At 36.9% G+C, this 27,853-nt stretch overlaps 1 protein-coding gene across 5 annotated transcripts; it reads right to left on the bottom strand.

Moving 5' to 3' along the window:
- Window positions 1-74: 74 nt before the first annotated feature.
- On the bottom strand, window positions 75-27,493 carry LOC113070287 (uridine-cytidine kinase-like 1). 5 transcript variants are annotated; one of them, XM_026243528.1, is made up of 15 exons: window positions 27,409-27,493; window positions 19,145-19,338; window positions 18,954-19,060; window positions 16,087-16,257; window positions 15,135-15,206; window positions 14,863-15,052; window positions 14,633-14,694; window positions 13,431-13,447; window positions 9,140-9,238; window positions 5,173-5,266; window positions 4,753-4,815; window positions 4,449-4,571; window positions 3,430-3,537; window positions 2,681-2,837; window positions 75-1,448 (listed from the first exon to the last, which is right to left on the bottom strand). In XM_026243528.1, exons 1-15 carry the CDS (start codon window positions 27,480-27,482, stop codon window positions 1,369-1,371), a joined length of 1,611 nt encoding a protein of 536 aa, XP_026099313.1. In that variant the 5' UTR covers window positions 27,483-27,493; the 3' UTR covers window positions 75-1,368. The 5 variants fall into 5 exon arrangements, with proteins under 5 accessions (XP_026099313.1, XP_026099312.1, XP_026099316.1 ...); XM_026243527.1 differs by lacking the exon at window positions 13,431-13,447 and adding an exon at window positions 10,697-10,716; XM_026243531.1 differs by lacking the exons at window positions 13,431-13,447; window positions 27,409-27,493 and adding exons at window positions 10,697-10,716; window positions 25,698-25,720.
- Between the last annotated feature and the right edge of the window lie 360 nt (window positions 27,494-27,853).

Genomic DNA, 27,853 nt, shown 5'->3' with positions numbered 1-27,853 from the left:
CCATTTATTACACTGCCCATTCAGTTCAATTCAGTTCAATCAGATAGATCAATAAACGAGCATCAAACACTGACTTGAGTTGAAATGAATTTATTATGCGAGGTGAGACAGACTGTGGGTATGAAAGACTGTCATCTAGAACAACAGCCAATTACACAGTGTAGCAGTCATTACACAAAAAATGTCAGACTGACCAATCAGAATGAAGTATTCCAGAATGTGTGCAATGACAAGGCAATAAAATAAATAGCTCGGCCCAAATCACAGACTTTTATTCCTGTTGTGGAGCAAAAGTCACAGCAGGTACATTCACTAGGCCTTGCCTTTATCAACGCAGATCTCAGTGCTCTCACATTAATACAATATTGTTTTTTTTTTATTCTTTCTTTTTTGTTTGTTTAACTATAAATATACATTTAAAGTCAGTAGAAATCAAATAAACGACACACATACCACTATACTTCTAAGATGAACTCATTTGTTTAGGCTAGGTACTTTTCTCAGTGGGGGAAAATGATAAAACAAAGATATCTCAATGCGTCATCCATAATAAGAGCAAGCATAACGCTCATTTGGCTGAATTTCAGGTCAAACACCAACACTTCCTGTGGGCTAGTTTTGTTCTTGTAATGATCTTGATGTGACAGCAAACATCAAGCAGATGTCAGCCATATATGGTGAAGGCAGCTATAGACTCGCTGGACAGATGGAAGACATTGCACTTATGCGTGTCAAAAAAAAAAAAACTGAACAAAACATGTGATCAAACTCATCGCAGAACACAAGCTTTTCACAAAGATCCAAAACAAAACTTGAAATGTCCTTTGATTAGAGATGATCTACAACAGAGAGCATTTTTACATTTAACATGCTGTCAGCTGTGGATTTGAGAAAAATGTTCCAATGTTTAGGCTTCTGTACAGAACGCAGTGCTCTGTTGTGAAAGTGTAATTGTTAAGAGCCTGTGGTTTGGTCAGCAGCCGTCTGCAGGTAAAGCGAGAAAGCAACGCCCACACATATTTTCCGAAGAAGTGGTCCTTCAAAGAAATTCACTTTCTTAGTGCAGCAAGGCGGCACTTTGAGTGCTCGACTGCTGCATGAAACAGAGCACAATAATAAAAGTGACATGTACGCCGAACATACTGTGTTCACATGCCAGAAATACTACTACAGCAGATTACAAAAGTGGTAGCAAACGCATAAGGCAATGAATCAACTGCATGTGATTTAGATGATTAATTAAATAGCTCACAGAATAATTAAATATAAATAAAAACCTTCACAGAAAATTCTTCAGCTTGGGAGTGTCAAAAAGTATAAAAATCTCTAAGAATGTACAAATATGGGGCGTGATTATCGTGAGACGCATCAGCAGCTGGGCTCGTCCATGTCATCATCACTCCAGTCGGGGGGTGCATCCGTGCCAAAATAACGATCCCCAAAATTTCCTGAAAAAAAAATAATAATAAAATAAATAAATAAATAATAATAATCTAAATTTTCAATGAATAGATGTTTAGGTATTTCTAACATTTTTTTGCTTATGATAATTCTTATGAACATTAAAAGTTTGCTGAAAAAGTGCTCAACTACTGTAATGTGTCTGGATGTTTTAGAGTTGTGATTTTCATTATTCTAACCAGATTCTCATTTATTTTAATTTTTTTTTTTGCATTCAAATTGAATTCAAATCTACTGATCTTACTCACTCCAGACTTTTAAACAAGGGTGTGTGTTTGTAATATAATTAGTTTACAATATTTTAAAAGGAATATTAAATATTTTATCTGAGCCTCCTGTGTGAGTTGTTCAAGTTTGCCACACTGCATTGGTAATAACTCTGCTGTATGACTGATGTATCGATTTTATTTCCTTTTTATTAAAAATAATTTACAAACTGGTAAAAGTAATTCAAATTTGAATGCCATATCAGCATCTGATGCTGTTTTCATAGCAAAAACAGAGTTACAAAATACATGAAGTACAGAAATAAAATAAAAAGAAAGATACAATATTTTAAGATGTTGTACATTTACATAATTTTTTTTTAACCAGATTGTAAAATATCTGTTAATCCGTTTCTCAAATACATGTAAGTAACTAAATCCTTTTAAACACATTTGCAGTATTAGTTGATGTTAGTTTAGACTGCATTGCTGAGAATCAGAGTCTGCTGGGTTTAAAACACGTAAACTAACTCAGCTCCCCTCAAGAGTAATCTTCCATAGTATGTTTAGTATTAGTATATTTAAATGCCAAACCTAAAATAAACATCATGTGTATGAAAATACTGAACAGTTGTGATAGACGACAGGCGCTGAGCGAGTCTCTCTCTGGTTCAGTGTCACTCAAAGCGGGAAAGCAGATTTGAATTTCAGTTGATCATGTGACACACTGAACACTGGCGGGACCATCCAGGTCAAAGGGGTTAATATACAACAATGCATGAATTTATAACCATGAAAACAAATGTCACAATGCTAAAAACCTTAACAGGTCCTTCACTTTCCTTTAAGCAATGTATACATTTTTCACATTTAGCTTCTTGTGATTTGGGGTGAAATATGACCCAGACTTGCTCTTGATGGTTTTGTGAGAATGGCCCCTTTGTGTATAACTATTACGACAAAAGGCCGCAGTCAAGCTGTCGATGAAGTAAAGCTGGGGTTCAGAGTCTCACCTATGCCAGGGATGATGTGGAACAGGTCGTTGACCTTCTTGTCGACGGCGGTGGTGATGATTTTGACCTGAGGGAAGGCGTAGGCCACAGAATGGACACCCATCTCAGCCATCAGCAGCGACACCAGCAGAATCTTATCCTCCTGAGCGTCATGATCCTACACACACACACACACACACATACACACCTCATGAAGAGAACAGTCCCGTTCCTCCACTCGTTGTCTGTACTTCCTAGTGCTTCTCCACTTTCCAATCTCAAGCAAAAAGCCAATAAACAAAAAGTTAGTGTACTTGTTTATCAAGAAGGCAACAGTGTGCCATTTACTTCCAAAAATTTGATACATCATTTCAGATGTGGAGTGTTTTTTTTAGATCATGCATGTTCATCATTCGTAGATTAATTCCATTTAAAATAAACTCATGAAAGTAGTGTGTTCTCTACAAGTTTATTTTGTTATGTCCAGCAGTGCAAAAAAATGGCCTTAGAAACGGATAAATACGGCTCAGCCTCAGCACAACTGCAGAATTAATCTGTGAGAATGTGTAAAGTTATGTCATGCTGCATGGCCACTGTCAGCTAGTGAGGTTTCTCTGATACGCCTACACGGACAGACAAACAAACCGGGCCGCTCTACATGTGGTGCCTGAGTGGGCGTGTGTGCCTGTGCCGCTGCACACTATCAGTTCCATTAGACGGCAAAGGTGTTGCAGTTGTGTGCACGAGAAAAGGTTCGAATGCAGACTTACAAGCAAAACTCTGATGGCCATCATGGCTGCCGCTCCGGTGGACACGGTGCAGTCCATCAGAATCACATGATCCTCGCTGATGTCTTTGGGCAGACGCAAATAGTGCAGCTGGACGGGAACATAAAAGACAGCTTCAATGTGCAGCAACAAAGTGTCTAAATTAATTAATCCATCAAATTACAATAAAAATGAGCAAGTGAGTTTATGCCATTATTTAAATATTCAATGCAATTTCTTTAAAAAATGTAATAATTGAATGTGCAAAATGGCTGAAGGCAGAACACCTGCTTTAGTATTTGTCACGGAGATAAGAGAGATACTCAAACACACACACACACACTGACAAGCTGCATCATGTTGTGAAGTACAGTGCACATATTCCACTGCATCAACCACACAAATCTGATTTTGTTTGTTTTTTCCTAGAATAGAAACTGAACATTAACTATTAATAAATTAAGATTAATCATAATTTGAATTTATTGACCGACAATGAAAAATTACACTAAAATAAAAAATGAAATAAAAGAAAATTTGTAAAATAATAATAATTAATTAATTAAAAATTGCACTAATGACACAAAATACCGTAAGACTGAAATGTCTCGCTCAGAAAACATTTTGTATAGATAATGGGATATTAACAAAAATATTTAAAATAAAACCATTTAAATAAATAAACAAAATGGCAACCCTTTAGTTTGGAGACCAACTCTCACTATTAACTTTTACTTTTGCCGCAAACTCCTAATTTGCTGCTTATTAATAGTTAGTAGGGTAGTTGTTAATTTTAGGTATGGGGTGGATTAAGGGATCTAAATATGTTTATACAGAATAAGCTATTAATTTAGCTTTATTACTACTAATAAACAGCCAATATGTAAATAATAGGCATGCTAATAAGCAACTTGTTTATAGTGAGAATTAGTCCATAAACTCAAGTTTTACCAAATAAATGTTATCTGATTATCTGCTGTGTGTAAATTTTAGGGGGTAGTAAGAGCAGAAAGGGGCGTTACCTCCGGCTCTCCTGTGTCCTGATTGGTCTGGATGAGGATTTTGCCGATGCGGACGTCTTTGCACACGGCCCTAAGCGCGGGCTCCATGGTCTCTCCCGCCCTGAGAATCGACACACCCGTAATCTGTTTAAAACGAAGAAGAGGGAGGATCTTCAGATTTCCTTTTTAGGGCCTAAACTTCTCTACAGAACTGAGAACAAAGACAGTTCTACAGTATATGACGGAGAAAACCCTGAAACAAGCAGACTGATCAGGCTGAACTACCAAGAATGTCAGAAAAAATAGTGGCACATTAAATTCTTACCCTCTTCCCATGAAAGGTTCGGCCTTCGTAATCTTCTCCCTGTGGGGTCTGAACAATGTGAACCTGCAGCAGATAACAGACAATTGTAACATCAAGTTGTTTTTGTCCAAGCATATATGTAGCTAACCTGATCTTTCTCTCTGATTAAAAGCCACAGTAAAATGTCAGCAGCAACATCATGAAGCTCACTGCACTTCTCCTGTGAGCATTTTAAGTGTAAAGGTCGCTGTGTTGCTGCTGTGTGTTGCTAAGCCGATTTCTATCACATTGATCTTGTTAGTCTGAGTTTCCACTGCGGTGGACAAGTGAGACAAGTTTCCATGTTCAAGACGAGACCTCCATACCCACACGCTCAAATCTATTTGTGTGCTGTTATTAGGTCGATCTAAAGATTTCCCAGCAATCCCTCCATTTTCTCACCTGTGATGGAAGAAAGGACCGCGCTCTCTCGATGAGGAGCCGCATTAACCTCTTGGAGTAGAAGATGAACTCGTCTCGACTGGTCTCTTTATTTCTGCAACACGAGCATGAATGACAAAACACAGTCCTGTGTTTGTTTGTGTTCAAAACATTCAAATTAACATGGAAGATTGTTTTTTATTACCGTGTAAAATAAGATTTTATAAAATATACATACTTTTACTGGTAAACCTAACATTCATCAGAAATTTCAGACTATAAAACAAATGGACCAACTTCATTTTCCTAACAGCCATTTAGGCAGGAAATATAGTAGTTATTGGCTTTTTTTAGTATGCAATAGCCGTTTGCGTTATAGCCTGGCATAACCGCGCACAGCCTGTGACATGGACGAAAGCAAAGAAAAAAAAAAAAACTTTCAAAATGAGTACATTTCAGCCACTGTGTTCTGCTTCTTGACATTGGTAGTTGGTCACAGGTAGCATGAGGAGGAGGGACTATTTCCACCCAATAATGGGTCACTTATTTGTTCTGAGAGGGTGGGAGAAAGCTAAATTTCAAATAAATAAACCAAAAATAAAAATCTATATTTTTTTAAATATACACAAACAAGCAAAACCAAAACAAAAAATAACTAACATAAAACATAAAAAATAAATAAATAAAAAAAATTCAAAAGCAAAAAACGAACAAATTAAAATCAAAAACAAAACTAAGATTAAAGCTGCAGTCCGTCAGTTTTTCCTCTTTGTCGCCATCTGTTTGAAAACCTGCAATTGCAGCCGTTTGCAGAATTATCTTCCTTGTGTGGGTTGTGCTCCGGTGTGGCTCCAGTGTGGATGAATCTAATGTTTTGAGGAGTATGGTATGGTGGAGTATCCACCGGTGTGAATATTTACTGTACTGTGCTATCACAGATTCTAACCTACGTCTTAGAATATATGACCCAAATATGTATTTTTACTGTATACAGTTGCTTCTCAAAAAATCTGAATGTCGAGGAAAATTTAATTTCAGTAATTCAACTCAAATTGTGAAACTCATGTATTAAATAATTTCAATGAACACAGCCTGAAGGAGTCTAAGTCTTTGGTTCTTTTAATTGTGATGACTTTGGCTCACTTTTAACAAAAAACAACCAATTCACTATCTCAACAAATTAGAATATGATGACAATCAGCTAATCAACTCAAAACACCTGCAAAGGTTTCCTGAGCCTTCAAAATGGTCTCTGACAATCATTGACACAATTCACAAGAAGTGTAAGTCACAAAAATTAATTGCCAATAAGCTGGCTGTTCACAGAGTGCTGTATCCGAGCATGTTAAAAGAAAGTTGAGTGGAACAAACAAAGTGTGGAACAAAAAGATGCACAACCAACCAAGAGAACCACAGCCTTATGAGGATTGTCAGGCAAAGTGGATTCAAGAACTTGAGTGAACTTCACAAGGAATGCACTGAGGCTGGCATCAAGGCATCAAGGGCCACCACACACAGACGTGTCAAGGAATTTGGCTACAGTTGTTATATTCCTCTTGTTAAGCCACTCCTGAACCACAGACAATGTCAGAGGCATCTTACCTGGGCTAAGGAGAAGAAGAACTGGATTGTTGCCCAGTGGTCCAAAGTCTTCTTTTCAGATGAGAGCAAGTTTTGTATTTCATTTGGAAACCAAGCTCCTAGAGTCTGGAGGAAGGCTGGAGAAGCTCATAGCCCAAGTTGCTTTAAGTCCAGTGTTGAGTTTCCACAGTCTGTGATGATTTGGGGTGCAATGTCATCTACTGGTGTTGGTCCATTGTGTTTCTTGAAAACCAAAGTCACTGCACCCGTTTACCAAGGAATTTTGGAGCACTTCATGCTTCCTTCTGCTGACCAGCTTTTTGAAGATGCTGATTTCATTTTCCAGCAGGATTTGGCACCTGCCCACTCTGCCAAAAGCACCAAAAGTTGGTTAAATGTCCATGCTGTTGGTGTGCGTGACTGGACAGCGAACTCACCAGACCTGAACCCCAGAGAGAATCTATGGGTGTATTGAGGGGTGTATTGGGAGTATTGAGTGCATGTACAGTAAATGAACATACTTTCCAGAAGGCCAACGATTGACTATATTTTTTTTTGTTTAATTGGTTTTATGAAGTATTTTTTTTTTTGTTGTGAAGTGTGTCAATGATTGTCAGAGACCATTTTGAAGGCTCAGGAAACCTTTGCAGGTGTTTTCAGTTGATTAGCTGATTGGCATGTCATTTTATTCTAATTTGTTGAGATAGTGAATTGGTGGGTTTTTGTTAAAAGTGAGCCAAAATCATCACAATTAAAAGTACCAAAGATTTAAACTACTTCAGTCTGTGTGCATTTAATTTATTTAATACATGAGTTTCACAATTTGAGTTGAATTACTGAAATAAATGAACTTTTCTTCAACATTCTGATTTATTGAGAAGCAACTGTTTTGTAATCTGAACAAGTAACACGTTTGTTCTGACTTTGGCTTTGAAAAGAAAAGACCTGTAAGCAATTTCTAAGTTTCGGTTAATACAAACGGTTCTGGTGCGACATCTGACCAAGCGGCATGAGCAGCCTGGCATTTCCCATAAAGGAGGTCACAAACCAAATAACATCAACGCCCCCCAGACTCTTTAATTACTCAACACATTGTTTCCTATGATGTGCACTCCACAGACACATCTCGTCTTAACTGACGAACACATTGTTTCCCATGACTGTACACGCACTCGCGCCTTTGATAAACTGTACATGTACCGACAACACACAGCACCAACCATGACTAAATTACATTATATCTGTCCCATACTGTAATTGGACCACTAAATAAACAGATTACTATTGTTAAGTATGAGGGTTAGATTATTTGGTGTACAGGTGGAAACATGTGGAAACCACTCACACCATCTCCTGACTGCATTATTATTTGTAAAATAGGGGCTTTATGGAGTGTGTATACATGGTTATAAGTATAACACTTTATATTTCATTAATTTAGGGAAATTAACAAGTGTCTTAAACCTCAAGGGACTATTTGGCCAACCAGCTTATTCCTGCTTGAAAAGCAAAACATTACTGATTGTGTAAAAAAATTATCTGCTCATTGATGGACTAGCATTACTCAACATTACTTACCACCTTCCAGCAACACTACATTCAGTGAAGGTAAAATAGTAAAAAACATAATAATAGTTCATTTAAATGGAACCAGAATCCGAACCTGAATATATGTATACTGTACTATGTTGAATTTTGACATTGTCATCCTTTAAATTACACTGAACTTACTGCCAAGTTCTCTGAAACGCCTTTGGAGACAGCTTATGGTAGAGAAATGAACATTCAATTCACGGGCAACAGCTCTTGTGGACATTCCTGCAGTCAGGATGCAAATTGCACACCCCCTCAAAACTTGCAACATCTGTGGCATTGTGCTGTGTGATAAAACTGCATGTTTTAGAGTGACCTTTTATTGTGACCAGCCTAAGGCACAGCTGTGCAATAATCATGCTGTCTAATCAGCATCTGGATATGCCACACCTGTGAGGTGGATGGGTTCTCTCGGCGAAGGAGAAGTGCTCACTAACACAGATTTACTCCAGTTGCACATCATAGGATATGATGTCACAGTCTGCTGCTGTTTGCATTCACAAAACTGAATTTTCTCTTTATATATCATGTAAAAAAAAAAAAAAAAAAAAAAAAAAAAGGTATATTGTTAGACTTTTGTCCACTTTTGCACAATACATATTTTAGTACTCTATTGGGCTGGGTGTTAAATATAAATTATGGGTTTTGAAGCGAGACCAGTAGAGAAGTAGCCCTAGCCTACAGATGACATTAAATACAAATATTTAACTAAAAGCATTAAAAGCATCCTTCCATGTTATTTGACAGCTGAACATTCATACGGGATGCTGTATGGTTAGTCTGGATACTTTAAGTGTGTGTGTGTGTGTCTGACCTGATGATGGTGTGCATGCCGCGGACCTGCGGTGTACTCTCCAGAACACTGAGGGTCTGTGGAAGGGGCTGGGCCTGATGGGCAGACGCCAGCGCCGCCCTGTTAGCATCATCACCGGGCGAGAGACAGAAACAGACAGGAAGTCGTCAACGCAGTGGATTAAAACGGTACGTTCATTCCAACACTACATTTGCGGACAGAGACACATGCTCACACAATGACTACTAGTGTCATACAAACACTATCATTCAAAAGTTAGAGCCGTGTGCAAAGCGAGGATTTAGAAGCATAGAGAAATGATTTATATGACCAAAGGATAATCCCCAAATGATAAACTGACCCATTTATGAATTAGTGTTTAGTTATATATATCTATGGTGGCCTCAAAAAGTATGTAGACACTTTTTGCCATTGTATTTGTTTTACATTTTACGTTACTTGTGAAATGTTTTGTACATAAATGTGACCCTGGACCACAAAACCAGTCAAAAGAGTGCATTTTTCGAAATAAATAAGCTTTCCATTGATGTATGGTTTATTAGGATCGGACGATATTTGGTCGAGATGCAACTATTTGAAAATCTAAATATTGAGAAAATCGCCTTTAAAGTTGCCCAAATGCAGTCCTTAGCAATGCATATTATAACCAAAAGTTAACTTTTGATATATTTACAGTAGGAAATTTACAAAACATCTTAAATGGAACATAATCTTTACTTAATATCCTAATGATTTTTGGCATACAAGAAAAATCTATATTTTCTAATATCCTATAATCCCAATGTATTTTTGGCTATTGCTACAAATATACCCATAAGATTTAAGACTGGTTTTGGGGTCCAGACTGTTGATTTTGGTTCGATACACTGCTATTCAAAAGTTTGGGGTCAGTAGTTATTTTTTTTTATTTTTTTTAATTATACATTGATTCAGCAAGCATGCATTAAACTGATCAATTGACAGTAAAGACCTATACATTTCAATAAATATCTCAGTTTTAAATAAACGCTGTTCTTTTTAACTTTATATTCATCAGAGAATCCTGAAACATATGTATAATTTCAAAAAAAAAAAAAAAAAAAAACATTTATAATTAATTTTTATATTTCACAATATTGCCATTTTTACTGTATTTTGATTAAACAAATAATAAGAATTAGATTAAACAAATAAGAGACTTCTTTCAACAATTAAACCGAGCCCAAACACTAATGCATTAAGTGTTCAAATATTTTTGAAGCCACTGTTCACTCCATCTTACAAACTACTGGTTAATCACAGCTTTATGAGCTCTGAGTAGGTCAGGCTTTTTTGGGGAGTATCCCATGATTCAATTTCACAAGAAGTCTGGTCAAAGACTGCATCCTGTCAACAAACAAAACAATGCCTTCAATGTAAACTCTGACAAACTCATCGGATTACTGCTTCATTAAAACCTAGAAATGACAATATGCAGTCTTTGGAAAGCACACCAAGATCCCTGCTGTTCTACTTCTGGCTTGTAATACAACAGCAGAAACAGAAAAACAAAATTAAATCATAAGCAAATCTCCTCACATATCCCAGCGGAGCTTTCTCTGTGGGTGAAGTGACAAACAACAGAAAAACAGACGACGACAACAGAAAGAGAGGGAAAAGAAGAGAGACGTCACACACTATCAGGTGAAGGAGGACGAGGTGGTCACAAGAGTGTGACCGCTGTGAACGGCAAATCATCCAGCACTGATTAGGACTCATTTTAAAGGTGCAGTTCACCCCAAAATGTAGTCATCACGGAATACAAAAGGAGCAAAGTAACCCAGCTGCTTAAATAAAATACAAATAAAAAAACCTAGAAATGTTGCGTGATACAAGCCTTCTGAAGCCTTACGGTATGTGGGGAAATTTCAGTCTTTCATGCATGTTCAAATATGGCGAGTCGTGTTAGTTTAGATGCCAATGATGATTAGTAATGGAACAAATGAAGTCTGATGTCACTGACCTTGTCTTAAAGGGACAGTGCACCCACAAACTTTGGTCATAATTTACTCACCCTCATGCATGTTAATTGAGTTTCCATTCAATATATTTGATATGTCTGTGCAATGATCAATGTTTACAAGAGAATAAAAGCCTAACTTAAATGTGTTCATCATATGAACATATTAAACCGTTTGATTTAAATGAAATGCTTTTAATGTTTATATGAATTTTTTTTAATTATCAACATTTTGGTGGAACAGACTTTTAATTAAGGGACGGATATCTCTTAATTTTCATTAAAAAAAACCTACATTTGTGTTTGAAAGACTAGCCATAGTACAGAAAAAGAAAAGTGAAGGGACTCTCAGTCAAACTCTCAGTTTCAATCACAATTCATGTATCATATTGTCATGCATCACTACACATATCATCTCTTGTGAAGTAGTTATGTGATACCAAGCCCCACAAAAATCAGTCATATGAGTTTAAAACTGCATGAAAGTGAATAAATGACTAATTCATATTTTTGTTTAAGTGTACTATTCCTTTAAGCTGTGACAGTAGCATGCAAATGCATCTTTGGTTGTTGGGTTTCTTGAGAAAATGTCCTGTTGTAGCTGTCATCCTCTCATTCACACTCACTTACACAAAGGTCTGCTACATCCTGTGTCGGGGGCTGTACTTCCTCATGTTTCTCTCTCTCTCTCTCTCTCTTCCTCTCCTTTCTGTCTTTTCTCTCTCTCTCTCTCTCACACACACTCTCATGAGCTGTCGTTTCTAGCCCATCGGAAAAATGAAACTCTTTGTAGTAGACATAGGAAACTTGAGTGCGTGCAAAACGCCGTGTTCAACAATAGCTACAGAGACAACCATGAGAGAGAGAAAACAAGAGGGGAAAGATAGAGAGAGCAAGAGAAAGTAAGAGAAAGAGAGGTCAAGGGGAGGAAGAGTGGAGTATTTTTAGACGCAGCATGCAGGGAGGGTTTCTGAAGGATGGAAAAACAGAAGGTATCTGCCTCCCTCCTGACTGCAGCACTGAGCATCTATCCTCCCGTATTAGATCAGGTCATGAGACGCCCATCCCATGATGCTCTGCTGCTCAAACATCATAGCTGTCAATATATCCGTGTGGGTCTGCATGTAAGAAGAAAGCTTGGCTCTTTTATTGTTTTTTTGACAATGCCATATGTTCTCATGTTAATGAAAAATAAGAAGGATCTTGAAAAATGAGGTCACACTTATGGGTCACATTTTACCCCCAAAACAAATATATATATATATATATATATATATATATATATATATATATATATATATATATATATATATATATATATATATACACACACCATTTAAAAATTACATTAACAATACAATCAAATAATCTAAAAAAATATATAAAAAATAAAAATCAACTAAACTGAGTAAAATAATAAAAAATATCAATATTGTTACGGTTAACTAAACCTAAAGCTAAAACTCATTTTTAGTAATTAAAATAAAGCCGCAATAAATAATAAATATTGCATGAAAAAAACTTGATAAAACTGAAATAAATTTAAGCACTTAAATGACTAGAACTAAAAACAAATAATATCTAAAATAAATAATAAATTAAATTAGATTTATACATTAAATATTTGTATTTGAGATTGAATATTATCCATTTTAAATTAATATTTAAATATTTTAAATTATTATTATTAAATATTGAATATAAACCGATGTACAAAAAGCACTAAAACTACATTTGAAACTGAAATAAAAGTTAATATATACAGAACTACTTTTAAAACAATAATAAACTGACAAATAGGCCTAAAGAAATTGCTAAGACTGAAACTAGAATTACAAAGAAAATTTAAAATATAAAAATAGAAGCGAATTCAAAATATATATATATAAAAAAATACAATATTAGTCTATAAATAATACAGAAATAACACTGGATTAAATTAAAATCAGCTAAAAACAGAATGATGTTGGGGTGAAATATGTCAGATGTGTCTTCATGACATTCAAATGTAAAGAACTGAACCAGACCGATGCTGAACGCTTATAAGGAGCCGTCAACATAAAGAGACGCTGCCCTCGTTTGTTCAGGACAGGAAGTGCAGCAGGGCTCAGGAGGAGGAAGATTCCTTCAGAGGATGGTAGAAGTTACCCCGTGGACTGATCTGAGGCCAGTCTTCTCTCTCCTGCATTTGAGACTGCTGTGAATATCATTCTCAGTTCTGAGCCCAGATCAGTGCTGAGGGGACACTTCTGTGAAGCGCGGCTGTGCAGCCAGTGACAGGAAGTGAGGAGATGATGAGCAGTGCTACTCTACCTGACGCTGAGTTCACGCTGTGCCACCGCGAGGGGAGGAAGAGAAGATGAGAAAACAATCCAGTGCGGTGAGGAAGCACGGCCAAACAAAACCAGTCACCAGTATTACAGAAAATGAACAGGCCCACACTGAATCTGCTTCAAAGGGACTCTTCTGAGCTGATTTTAGGAGGAAATCTCTGATGTCAGGGAGCTGAGAGTATTACATTCGTACTAATAACTGGAAATATCATCAAACGGATCCAAATATTCAACACACACACACACAAAGGCCAAAGGCCAGGAACATAAAGATTTCTGAAGGACGGGTGTTTGGATTTTGATGAAATATGTACGTGCAGATTCCCTGTGGGCCTGGAAATGAGTATTATCATTTGCTTTTCAATATTACGGTCAGTGATACAAACCACCACATGACAAATATTAGTCCACTGCAAAGCATTCCCAATCCAGAACCATAAGCATTATTAAAACTACTTCTCATGAGCTGCACACTGATTACTGCTCGAATAAACCACAGGAAAACAACAATCGAGATGAATGTAAGATTCATAATCAGCAGAACTGTGAAAGAATGTGATCTTCTGAAAAGGATGATTTCCCCTTGAAATTGATTGCAATATTGCCAACTTGACTTAAATTAATATATTTTGATATAATATTATTATAAACACATTAAAATCTAAATTAATTAAAATCATAAATAATTTTTCTTTATTTCCTCAATTTGTTAATTTACCTATGTAGACACTTCAAAAAAAATAAAAATAAAATAATAATAATAATTAATTAATTATATATATATATATATATATATATATATATATATATATATATATATATATAAAACTGTTAATTATTTGTAATTTGTAAATTTTATACCAATTTGTTTACAAATGTCGATACTTTTTTTGTTTTATAAATTTCATAATAATGGCATTTACAATTAATTATCATAGTCAATTATATATATGTTATAGTTAAAATGATATTAAATAGGCATCCTAGAATATTGTGTTGCCAGTGTGGAGCTTGATTTAGTAAAAGTTGAGAAGCACTGCTTTACAGTGAGTTTGTAAGTAAAATATTTGACCCAGAAGGGGGCGATGTTACACACATGAAGTTCTTCATGACGAAGTGATGAAGTGATGCATTAGAAAGGGAAGCTCATATAAATGTTCTCAGCATGTCTGTGGATCTTACCTCCTCCAGCTGACTGTGTACATGCTGCACTATAAGATCAATGGCCACCATGTTACCGCCACCTACAGGAAATGAAGAACAGGAATTCAAGCTAAGCATTCCTAAATCCTACTAGCACTACTGCTACAGTATGCAATACGTGCACTGTGAAACCGCACAAAAGTGCAGTAGAGATCAGGAGACTGTCTCCTATAATGCAATGTGCTTGACATGTGTCAGAGCGAACTGACCCCGAGGCACCACGATATCTGCCAGTCTCATGGTGGGCTCGATGTACTGCTCGAAGGCTGGCTTCACAAACTTGTTGTACTGTTTGATCACTCCCTCGATGTCCCGGCCGCGCTCGGTGATGTCCCTCCTGAGCCTCCGTACCAGCCGGATGTCGGAATCGGTGTCCACGAAGATCTTCATGTCCAGCAGCTGAAACACAGACACAGACGGCGCTCCAGATCAGCTCCAGCTGGAGAAATGACCACATCATGACAGATCTGATCAGCTTTACCTTCAGCAGCTCTTTATCTGCAAAGGACATGATGCCCTCAAATATGATGACGCTCGCCCCATACACCGTTTTCTGCAAGCAGATAAACATGCATTAAAAACGGCTCGAAAAATAGTTATTCTTTATAGAATTGTTTTGTGTGCTTGAAATTTTTTTAGCAGAGAAAGCAAACTTTATTTCAACACAGGCTTTACATAAATATTGATGAAGGCTTGTGTGCTGACATGATAAGATTAAATCATGTAATATTATAGTTCATGGAAAAGCTAATGCAGTGTTCATTAGCTTATGATAGCTAAGTTCGTTTTTTTTTTTTTTTGCTTTTATATAACAGGGCTTACTGAAGTTTTTTGACCTTTGACCTAAAATATTTACTTCAAGTACTCCTGATTTTAATAAATGAACAACATTTGCATGTTCATGGCTGTCTGGTTTTGGTTAATGGTCACATGACATGCAAGTAAACTGCAGGTAAGGCATGCCGTTTTTTAAAGCAAGCTTTTTTTTAGATTTCTTTTAGTTTTTAAAATGGTTTATTTTATTTTTATGTTTATGATTTAGTTATATTTAGGTATTATTTAAAATAATTTATTTTCAGTTAAATTTTTTTTAAATGTATTTTAATATTTATTTTAATTTAACAATTTAATGATTTTATTCCGTTTAACAATTATTTTACATTTTAAATTTTTGTGATTTATTTTTCTTTTTTTATGTAATTATATTTAACATGTTTTATTTAATAAAAAAATATTTTTTTTATTTTTATGATTTAAATATATATTTTGAATTATTTTAATTTTATATTTTGTGATTTAATTATACTTATTAAAAAAAAATATATATATATATATATATATATATATGATTTCTTTTTAGTTATTAGCTTTTTCATGAACCCATAGCCCAGTTTGGGAATCTCTCCGTGTGTGTGTGTGTTTCACTCACTCACCCATTCTTTCTGCCGTCCGTGTGTGTTGAAGTCGTACACCGGGATCTTCACGCTCTTGCCCTGCTTGAGTTTGCGGAGAGTGTGCACCAGCAGACTGAAATCAAAGGCGTCTGGATGGTCAAAGTTGTAATCGTTATTAGCAGCGAGCAGCTGCTGTTCGGCCGTCAGAACCTGCAGGAAACACGTCACAGCAGACGCACCGAGGTTACACCGAGGACTTCAGATCAAATATCTGCCAGCGGTGTGGCCTGCTGCTTAGAGATCAAGGCTGGCAACAAAGGATGTAGGTTCAAAACAGACAAGGGCTGACCTATGAACTCCCTAACCCTAACTGTCCTTGAGCAACACACACAACACCAGTTTCCTCCACACAGTTGCCATTGCAAATCATGCAGTTAGTAAACGTCATCAGCCAGGAGGGTGATGGTGATGCAAAGGGGTGAACTATGATAAAAATCACTGTAACACACAGCCATGAGATGTTAAATACCTCAATAAAAACAACAGCAAAAGCAATCTGATAAGAAATGGGGAAAATAAAAGTTAATTATTATTATTATTATTATTATTGCACATATATCATTATCTACCATGCAAAAGTTTGGTGTCAGACAGCAGGACTTTTCTTAGGTTTAAATTAATGCTTTAATTAATACTCATTAATATTCAAGGCTAAATTTACTGATCAAAAGTGACAAAAGATTTCTATTTCAAATAAATGCTGTTCTTTTGAACTTCCTATCATTTAAAGAATCTTGAGAAGAAAAAAAACACTTTATGTAAGAAATATGAAGCAGCACAACGGTTTTCAATATAAATAACTACAAGAAATGTTAATCGAGCAGTAAATAGATATTAAGCAGCATATTATAATGGTTTCTGAAGGATCTGAAGACTTGAGTCAAATTTAGCTTTGAATCACAGGAATAAATTGCATTTAAAAATATATCCAAAAAGAAAGCAGTTATTTTTTGTTTTAATAATACTTGACACTATGACTTTTTTTACTGTTAGGGTTAGGGATATTTTATCAAATAAATGTAGTTTAAAAGCATTAAAGCATAAAAGACAAAACACACAATTTTTTTAAATCATTATAAATAAATAAATAAATAAACCATACAACCCCAAATTTTTGAGTGCTTGTGCGTTGTATTAGAGATAATTCAGATGTGCAGATATGTTGGGCAAACAGAGACACAGACTGCTCTCACACCTTTTGTTTTTTAAACTTAAGCATTTTTAGAGGTGTATTAGTTTACACAATTAAAAAAACATTATACATACACACACACACACACACACACACAAAGGAGAACATCTTATAACATAGAGGGATATGTTTTGGGTCTTTACAGTAGGTTGAAGGTTTTTGCCACTCTGTATGCAGACACAGTGCCAGTCCACTGAGCAGATGACGTGTGTGTGTGGTATTATTACCCCCTGTCCTCCTGCTGGGCACATGGCTTAGGTCAGCTGAACTAAATTTAGGAGGAACATTAACACACAGGTACATGTACACAAACACACTCATGGATTTACTTCTTTGGCTGTGTGATTCTGCCATTTCCACCTCATACAAATGTAATGATTCCTCTTCAGCTATGCACCAACAGCTGGTGAACTGTTTAAACCAATGCCTAACTAGTCTAGAATATCTGCCTCAAGGATTTAATGCATTATATAACTCGAAGTACACTAATGGCTCCTGTTCACACACACTCTCTCTCTCTCTCTCTCTCTCTCTCATACATGAACAGATGCATTAATGTTTTTATATTCTCACATCTGGATTTCCACACTGATTTACACAAATTGCGAAAATATATGACACCCTGCCAAATTTTTAGACCTACCTTTCTGAAACTGTGAAGAAGCTCAGATATACTGTAAGATAGTTTTGATTCAATCCAAGTAAACAAGTCAAATAAGATTTCAAAACAACAAGTACCTAAGTATTTTTTTCTTCTTCTTAATTTCTACCTTAGAATATTTTGTATTCCCCAAAACTTTACCTGGAAACAAAGCCATCATGTTTACAACTGTGACACTGATTGCTGATCAGGATCGACTAAACTCATAGACTCGGTGTCCTTGTTGTAGTAAACCTGCACAAAGTTCTTGACTGAATTATTGTGTGGTTGTATGCTGTTCTGTTATTGCAGGGACCTCGTCCTCACATTTACATTCCCCCAAACATGACGCTGAACAAAAGCCTCTCGGGCGACCATTGACCAATGACAGCTGTGATGGTGTTCAGGCTCGATTAGTTCCTGTATCGAATGAAGGCCCGCCTTCTGTATTATGAGAAGTGCTGTGATTGGCTAGCTGGGCCAGTGTGTGATTGACAGCACTCGGCACCTGGTCGGGAAATGTCATGCCCCTTACCATAGTCACCAGCTGTGAGCTTCAGTGTAAATACTGAGTCAAAATCAAATCAATTTGAGCGCGGTTTAAACCCAAATGATTGTAAGCAGTCTAAGCTCGTCTGTCTTGGGAACACTAGCGTGTCTCTGCCATAGGGATAACACTCATTGTCTTCTCTAGTGCAGCAACATTACAGACTAACTAAAGTTGAAAAAGTGGAAAAACCACTTGTACTACTTCAAATTATCTAAATTTTGTGAATGCGGCCACTGGAACCTAACAAACCACAAGGTTTTGGGTCAGTTTTTCATGTACCGTATAACTTCAGTCTTGCCAAGGAATTGTAACAGAAGAACAAATTCATCTATCTGAACCATTATGCTCTTTTCAGCCGTTTCGCTTACTTCAAAACCACAAGCCCTGTCTCCAAAACTGTGTCTCACAAAAGACAAACAGATGCAAAATAACGAGTGGTTTCCAATGAGATTTTACAATGTTACCTTGTAAAATGAATCCATTGACAGAAGAACGACCCAAGGAACATCCAAGGCCTCGATGATTTTACGAGCAACTGTAGTTTTGCCTGAGGCACTGCCTCCACAGAGCCCTGTGGGTAAAAACAGACATGAGACGATGGTCAACAAAGATTGTGGTGGTGTATGATCCAGCACTGATTTTTTAATACACTGACCGATAACAAAAGCTTCCTTGGACTGGGTGCCGTGTTCATTGTACCAGGGTGGGCGTCCGGCGGTGTAGATGGTCCTCTTACTGGTGCGCAGCAGCGGAGGCTCTGATTTGCACTGGCTGGTGGTCCGCTTGCGTGGAGACAGGCTGGTGCTGATGGATGGGAGCAGCCTGTCCAGAGAGCCTTCCCCACCGCCACTATATATAAACAAATAAAAGAGGATATGAGATACAGTGAACAAGACAAGTCATGTCCGGCTATTTCCCGTGTCAATTCTGACTTCCTGTTCACAAACTGTACAAAGTTATCAAGTGACTCAGCGACTGTCATGGCAAAGTCTCCATGCAGCTATAAGTACCTTTAACCATGTAGATAACAGACAGTTCAGCTTCATCTATCTCAATGAGGAAAGATCTGATAGCAGTGGTATTATAACTGTTGTAGTATATTGTAGCCTCTGGCACAAACAACAGCTGCCCCATACTACACTGAACCTGTAAATGTGGTACAACATGTTCAGTGCAACAGAGACAATTGAAATATCGGTGTTGTCATGTCGGTTATAAATTGTTAATGACAGTTCTGCTTGAGCAAAGCAACTGACTTCAGTTTGAACTACTGTTTTAGCTCTAAACAAGCAATTCATCCCTTGTTATTAATAATGAAAACATACGTATGGCCAGTGGAAGCATAGCATGATAAAGATAACTCTCAGGCCCTGAGGTTCGTTCTCATGTGCAAAGCAAGTATAGTTGAGCTTTCATTTATCATATTGTTGTTCTCTATGCACGTCTGGTGATCAACGTTTGTATGCAAATAAAAGCCAAAATAAATCGGTTCCTCATAAGTAAGTGACCATGTCTCTTCAGAGCCTTGGATTTCAATGGAGGGACTTGACACCCTCAAGTGGGGAGTAGGTGATTACAGAATTTTCATTTTTGGGTGAACTATCCCTTTAATTCATTTAAAAATAAAGCATGCATCTTTAATCATATCACAACTAGAAATAATTCCACTTTTGGGACCAAATATAGACATAAAAGGTACTAGCAAGAAATCTGGAGAATAACTGTCTACTTAAAGCCCAATATTAATCCCAAACTTTACATTGTCCATATATATATATATATATATATATATATATATATATATATATATATGTAAATACTCAAATAATAAGTATATATTTACAGTACGTGTATATGCTGATAAGTTTTATTATCTGTTACATACATGTGTAAATAGACTGTGAAGTGACCACTTACACGTGTGATTAATATTTACCTGTAGTAATATGAACTAATGGTGCATTTGGTTGTTGAAAACAAGCTCTGGTTTCTGATTGCTGGAATGGTTTCTAAGTGCATTTCTGGACTAATTTTGTTGTGGATCAATGAAAGAGATCCAAGACAAACCTGGTGGATGCCTCAGAGACACTCATTGCAGTGTGCGTCGAACCTTAGGAACTTAGCAGAGTTCAGAAGCAGCAAGAAACTGAAAGCTTTCAAGAGAAATACTTACTGAAGCACACGGGAAAGCCAAATGTCCACAGAAGATGCATGTATGTACCGGTCCATTAAGTAGAAGAAATAAAACACGCAGCCTTCTCTCAACTAATCATCTATAGGTTTAAAAACCAGTCAGATCGTGTGATGCATGACTGCGTAATCCCTAAACATGATTACATACCTGACCCACGATGCCCCGACCTTGAACCTGTACAAACTAAGGTACAACTAAAACTAGAATAAAGCAAGTTTATCAGGCAGAAAATATGTCTTGTGTGGCAAGTGTGCCTTTGAATTTCTGTTTGTGTGAACAGAGATCACCTTGGCTTTCTAGTTTATCTGCGTGATACCAGATAAGATGACAAACGATGGACCCTGCCCTAACATCTTCAGAAAAAAAGAAACAGAAAAAAAAAACTTGTAAAGTACAATTCATAAAAGTCTCTCTTAAAGGAACAGTTCCACCAAAATGACAGTCTGTCTTCATTTACTGTGTCTGTCTTTCTTCTGTGGAAATCAAAAGGAGAATTTACAGCAGATTATCCAAGCTGCGCTACACACTTAAATATCTACAGAATGAAGATGTATGGTGACCACAACTTTAAAAGGCAGGATTTTCAGTAAATAATGTAACAATACTCTGTTCCTCACATAGAGCTATCGTACGACTTGGAGACTTTGAATATAGTGCACCAGCCAAATAGATTCATTTGATCAGGGTTTCTGGGCAGTTTTTATTGGTAAATTTAAGACCAAGTAGCCTAAAGAGAATTTAAGGAATATACCAAAAAGGGAACACAACGCATCAATATGGTCTCTTGGTGTAAATGTCTTGAAAATTCAATTTCCTTCAGATCTCCATTACTTTTTCATTTCTTTCATAAACAAAATAGCTTAAGCTTGAATAGCTCTTAAAATTGGTTTTACGGTGAAAATCTTAAATGACAGGTAAACTATATATATACTTTATCACCAACAGTAACATCGAATGATGCAAACTAAAAAAAACTTGTCAAATTTAACCATTTTGAGTTGACAATATAGGCTATAATTTACAAGATTCATATAATTTTTAACAGATTGCAATGAGGCAAGAAATTAAAAGGTATTTTCAGCTTCACGTGATGTTTTTATCAGCTGTTTGGACACTCATTCTGACGGCACCCATTCACTGCAGAGGATCCACTGGTGAACAAGTGATGATGAAGAAACAAACTCATCTACATCTTGAATGGCCTGAGGTTGAGTAAATGTTCAGAAAATTGTAATTTTTGGGTGAGCAATTTAACTTCTTGAATTTCAGATTGGTCAGTATTTTCAGGTTTCCATTCAGATGTTTGTATTTGATATGTATTCGCTTACACCAAATATTCAAAGATGTCATAGCCTATTTTTGTTTCACAGTGTTTACACTAAAACATGCCAACCCTGAAACTATACCTAGACATTGGTTGAATATGTTCTGATTCTTTATTACTGTTGTCTTATAGCTGTGCTCTTTTGTACTTTAATCTGTTTGAAAAATATAGGTTTACTTGCTGCGTCTTGTTTTATTATTTAACTTTTAGCAATGCTTGTAAATCAAAATCAACCTGATTTTGTAGAGTAATTCAATGCTGTTACAATACCAGCAAATAAAGGTTTAAAAAATTACCAAGAATTTCATAATGGAAAAGAACAGTATGAGCATTCTTCAAAACCTCTCCTTTCATGTTTCACAGAAGTCAGTCATGCATATGGGTCTAGAACAACACGAGGATGAATAACGTGACAGATTTTTCTTTTTTGGGTGGACTATCACTTAAATACTTAAACGTAAGCACATTAGCAACTTCTGGTTTGCATCATGAGTTCACTCAAGGACAGTATGAGAAAACACCATTGTGCAGATGTGCCAATCATAAACTCAGGATCTCTGCAAATACATAAATCAGATGCAAATGAGCTAAGCAAGCAAACATAGAAAGCAGAGTCCTGTTTACCATACAAGTATGTGCGCAGACTGCTCAACAAAACAACTCAATAGCATCCAACACACCTGAGGATAAACACAAAGATGCTCCGCAAATGACTTCAAGTTACCAGACTTACCTTCCATCTGCCCGAAGAGCCCAGCAGCCTGAGATCCTGGCTCCCGAGTACGCTGGGAGTGTGTTCATGATGGACGTGCAGACAGACAGACGAGAGCTCCAGAGAAAGATCAGCGCTAATATAACCGCTGGGACGCACGCATGCACAGACACTCAGAGAGCCTGCCCTCTGGCAAGCCGAGGAGAGCGACAGAACAGGAAGAAAACGAAAGTCAAGCAGAGGGGAGGAAAACAAAACTGTGCTTTCTACGTCGGATTGGTTTTGATTTCACTGTCTCAAGAGTTTAGTGAGCTGGGACCATTCAAAACAAACTGTTCGGTCTTTCTTTCTCCCTTACGTGCTACTATAGACCCTGCCAACAAACGTAAGAGGATAACCTATCCTGCAGATTATGTTTGGGGGGTGGTATTAATAGCAGCAGGTTGGAAACACGCAGAGCACACGCCCCCTCCGCTGGCCTCTTACGGGGCAGCTGGTCTGTCTGAGACACTGTGACTGGAGAGATCGAGAGGAGAGGAACATAAACAAATCAGGCTGTGACTCTGTGACGCTGGGTGTGTCATGAGCTCGGTGCGCTCTCTACATTACACCCAAGGGCTCTGCCATCACCTTATCAACCAGCCTGTCCTGTGGGGCGTGTATCTCCACCTGCCCTCCTCACGGGACACCCCTCACAAACACCATGATGAAACTCCGTCTCCCAGCCAGTACTGAATGTAATGTCACAGCACATGCACATCCACAAACATATATAAAACTCTGAGTCATAGATGTTTTACTATTGTAGTAATACTAGTATAGCTATTAAATAATAGTTAATAATTAATAATAGTATTAAGAACTGATTATGATAACATTATTTGTACACAAAACTTACTAAGAGAATCAGCCAAAAAAAAATGACAATAATATAGTTGTCATACACAAATAATGGTAGCAAATTCATAGAAAATATGAATTTTTTATTTATATTTTATCAAGGTTTCCACAAAATTAACAAGTTAACTCTAAAAATAAGCAGATAAACTGTATATATATATTCAGTTCTCCCAAAAAACCTTATACTACTGGTTCATCTATTAAAATAGTTCAGTTTTGTATGTAATGGAAAAGTGAGAGTGGAAGCTAAAGTGCGTTCTGCAGAACATGGAGACGCAAGCGTGATCACTTGCATTTTTTTCTAACAGTGGAAGCAACCTATATCAATATCAACTTATAACCAATATCAACAAAATGTTGTGCTTTTATAAAATAAAGCACTTTCTGCAGTCTTGAGCAGGAGTGCGTCACAATAATGAATCTAAACTCAGTGAATTGCCTCACAAGCAAGATAAAATGTATAGAAAGCTACTTTAAAATGAAATAATTCAAATCGAAAATAGAAACTATTTCATTATGTAATCTGTAAAGATGCATTTCTCTGTAAAGGCACGTTCAATGAGGAGAGTATACAGGCCAGACTATAATTTGGGTTTTATAATTCTCCACAATTCAAAAAATAAATCACTAATTACAATGGCATATATGTAAAACTTTGTCCTATAACTGTATAGTTGTTTATATTTTCTGAATTGTATGCAGCTCTGTTCTAAATACCTTAATATTAAAAGGGATTTGATGCAAGGCAATTTTGTCTGATATGTAAATTATTTATTATCCTATTTTTTTAATCCATGAAGCAATGCTTTAAAAAGGCTTTAAAAAATTACTTTATTGCATTACAGATGCTTTTAAAGTACTTTTCACTATACATTTCCCGGGTAGCTTGAATGTAAACAATTGTGATGAATAAGTTGTATTACCAATTATAAAACCTACAAGAGCCTACAAATTAATTGTTGTTGACTATCCCAATCTCATGAAAGAGCATATAACCCGATTTTCAGCTTTTTGGCATAACATTTATATGTCATGATCCTGCCCTCGTGTCCTTGATTTTTCCTAGTCTTGAGGCAGGATCATGACAGACCCTTGTTTTGTGTACAAGCGCATGGCCTTGTCTTTGGGCCATGTGCTTGTGTTGTCTCGTTCCCTTGCCCCGCCCCCCTTGTTAACCTAGTCGTGTCTTGATTGTCCTATCTGTAACACCTGTCGTGTCTTGATTGTTCCCCCTATTTAGATCTCCTAGTGTGCTCTGTCTTGCGTCGGTTCATTGTCATTGTGATTGTACCTCAACTGTGTCCTACAATTGTGATTGTGTGTGAGATTGTGCTGTACCCGCTGAAGTCCTTGTATTACCGTGAGTGTTTATAGTTAGTATTTAGAGTCCTTGTTTATCTTGTCAGTCCAGTCCTGTTTTAGTTATTTAGTCTTTACCTTGCTCCGTGTTTTCCCCCTCGTGGGTTTTGTTTTCCCCTTTTTGTAATAAACCCTTTGTTTGAGTTCCTCCCTTACCAATACCTGACAGAATATGCAGAAATTGACTTGGGCATGATAAAGTAAAGTTAATAATAAAGTTTTACAAGGGCCAAATAGTGATATGGCTAGATGACTGGGTCAAAACATCTCCAAATCTGCAGCTCTTGTGGGGTGTTCACAGTCTCTGCAGTGTTCAGTATCTATCAAAAGTGCTCCAAGGAAGGAACAGTGGTGACCCAGCGAAAGGGTCATGGGCGGCCAAGGCTCACTGATGCACGTGGGTCAGATTCAACAGAAAACACACAGTGCATCACAGTTTCTTGTGTATGGGGCTGCAGAGCCGCCTCATACCAGTCAGGGTGCCCACGCTGACCCCTGTCCAACGCCGAAAGCACCAAGCACGTGAGCATCAGAACTGGAAAACTGAGCAATGGAAGAAGGTGGCCTGGTCTAATGAATCACGTTTTATTTTACATCACACGGATGGCCGGGAGCGTGTGCATTGCTTACCTGCGGAACACATGGCACCGGGATGCACTATGGGAAGAAGGCAAGCTGGCGGAGGCTGTGTGATGTTTTGGGAGACATGTACTACATACCTAAGCATTGTAGCAGACCATGTACACCTTTTCATGGAAACGGTATTCCCTGGTGCCTATGGCCTCTTTCAGTCGGATAATGCACCCTGCCGCAAAGCACAAATGGTTCAGAAATGTGTTGAGGAGCACAGCAACAAGTTTGAGGTGTTAACTTGGCCTCCAAATTCCCCAGATCTCAATCCAATCGAACATCTGTGTGATGTCCAATCCATGGAGGCCTTAAAGGTCTGCTGCTAGCATCTTGGTGCCAGAAACCACGGCACACCTTCAGTGGTCTAGTGGAGTCCATGTCTGGACAGGTCAGAGCTGTTTTGGCAGCAAAAGGGGGACCAACAATATTAGGAAGGTGGTCATAATGTTATGCCTGATCGGTGTATATTTATGCATTCATATATAGAATACAATTCAAAAGTACGAATATTTTTTAATTTAAAAGAACTGTTTTCTATGTTAATATACTTTTTGTAATTTGTTCCCATGATCAAAGCTGAATTTTCAGCATCATTACTGCAGTCTTCTGTGTCACATGATCCTTCAGAAATCATTCTTGTATGCTGATTTGATCATTTCTAGTTTGCTGCTCAAGAAAAATCTCTGATTATTATACTCAATGTTTTAAACATTTGTGTTACTTAATTATTTTTTTTGGACTGTTCAATTCATTTTTTTTTTCAGAATTTGTTTGATGAATAGAATGTTTCAAATAACATAATTCATCATTCAAACAGAAATCTTTTGTAACATCATAAATACCCTTAATATGAGTTTAGATCAATACAGTAATATAATAATAAATTAAAGTAATAATTTATTTTTAAAAAGCTTACGGAGCCCAATTTTGAACAGTACAGTACAGTATATATAGCAACCTAAAAGAAGTAGATCAAAAAGCCCAGAAGAGCTGATCCAAAATCATATAGATGCAATGCTATATGTGCCGTATAATTCTTAGTGTGATAAAAAATAACCAAGATGTCCTCTTTCCACCCTTAATCTCATGCATGTCAGCTCACACACATGGAGATCATCACCAACAGCAGCTGGCTCTGCGTGACTGTGTACAGCACCAGGAGCCCTGCTCGTCATAAGTCACATGAGCGCGCCCTCTGGCGGCGGACCGCGGCGCCGCGCATCGACGCAAACACACAGGACAGGACGAGAAATATGAACTATACTCTAGAATCTATTTATAGCAAACTATTCTGTAGTTTAATAACTTATTCTATGTCTTAGTTCAAAACACCAGACTATACATGACCAACCGAACATGTGTAATGAAAAAATAATTAGGTGAAATAACGGTGATGATATTGCATATAAGTCATAACAGACACTACATAGTGCCAGATCATGGCACCATGTGCTTCATGTCATATACCACTATGCTTCTCAAGAAAATACATTTTAAACATATTTAAAGACCGTAGTTTTGTGGACTGATCCACAACATAATACTAATAGACTAAAAAAGACAAATAAACATGGCCATGCATTTATAATAATGTCTAAACAAGTATCTACACTTGTTGTTATTTTAGAAGACGCTTATGAATATAACTAGATGCCTATGATTAACGTATGCATCTGTAAAGTCTTTTAGACACGCGCGAGACAGGTCACGCTTCATTATCATCATGATAAAATGCTAACTATGTATAGAGACAAATAAACAGGAGTCCTGATAACTGCCGCTAAGGAACTTGAAGCGTACCTCGAGCGAAGCACAGATGATTTCTCTCCGCACTCCATCGCTGAGAGCCTTCCGTCTGCGCACACAGCTGACATTGTTAGTTTCCTATTTGACAATCAGCTGTTACGACGTAGACTCAACGGATGCTGCTGGGAAATGTAGTTCCATAATCCATAAGGTCGTGCGTGTCTTCAGTCAAAGGGAACTACAAATCCCAGAATGTAAAGTGTTAAGAATATTGTATGTACAGGTTTAGGGATACCTCATGGTAGAGTTTTCTGTTCTGAATTAAACTTGAGCTAATTTACTAAAAATAATATCCCAATGAGAAAAAATCTTGTAGCCTACACTTACTATTCCTATATATGTATATAACAATTAATACGTTATGTATATGCATTTTGATATGATTTTTAAATTATTTTAGACAAACTACCGTTATATAGTATATAAAAACGCATTATTA

The sequence above is a fragment of the Carassius auratus genome, unplaced genomic scaffold (genome assembly GCF_003368295.1).
Source record: "Carassius auratus strain Wakin unplaced genomic scaffold, ASM336829v1 scaf_tig00003633, whole genome shotgun sequence".
Classification (NCBI taxonomy): Eukaryota; Metazoa; Chordata; class Actinopteri; order Cypriniformes; family Cyprinidae; genus Carassius; species Carassius auratus.
Note: the sequence above shows the minus strand (reverse complement) of the source record. Positions and strands in the feature narration are given on the sequence as shown.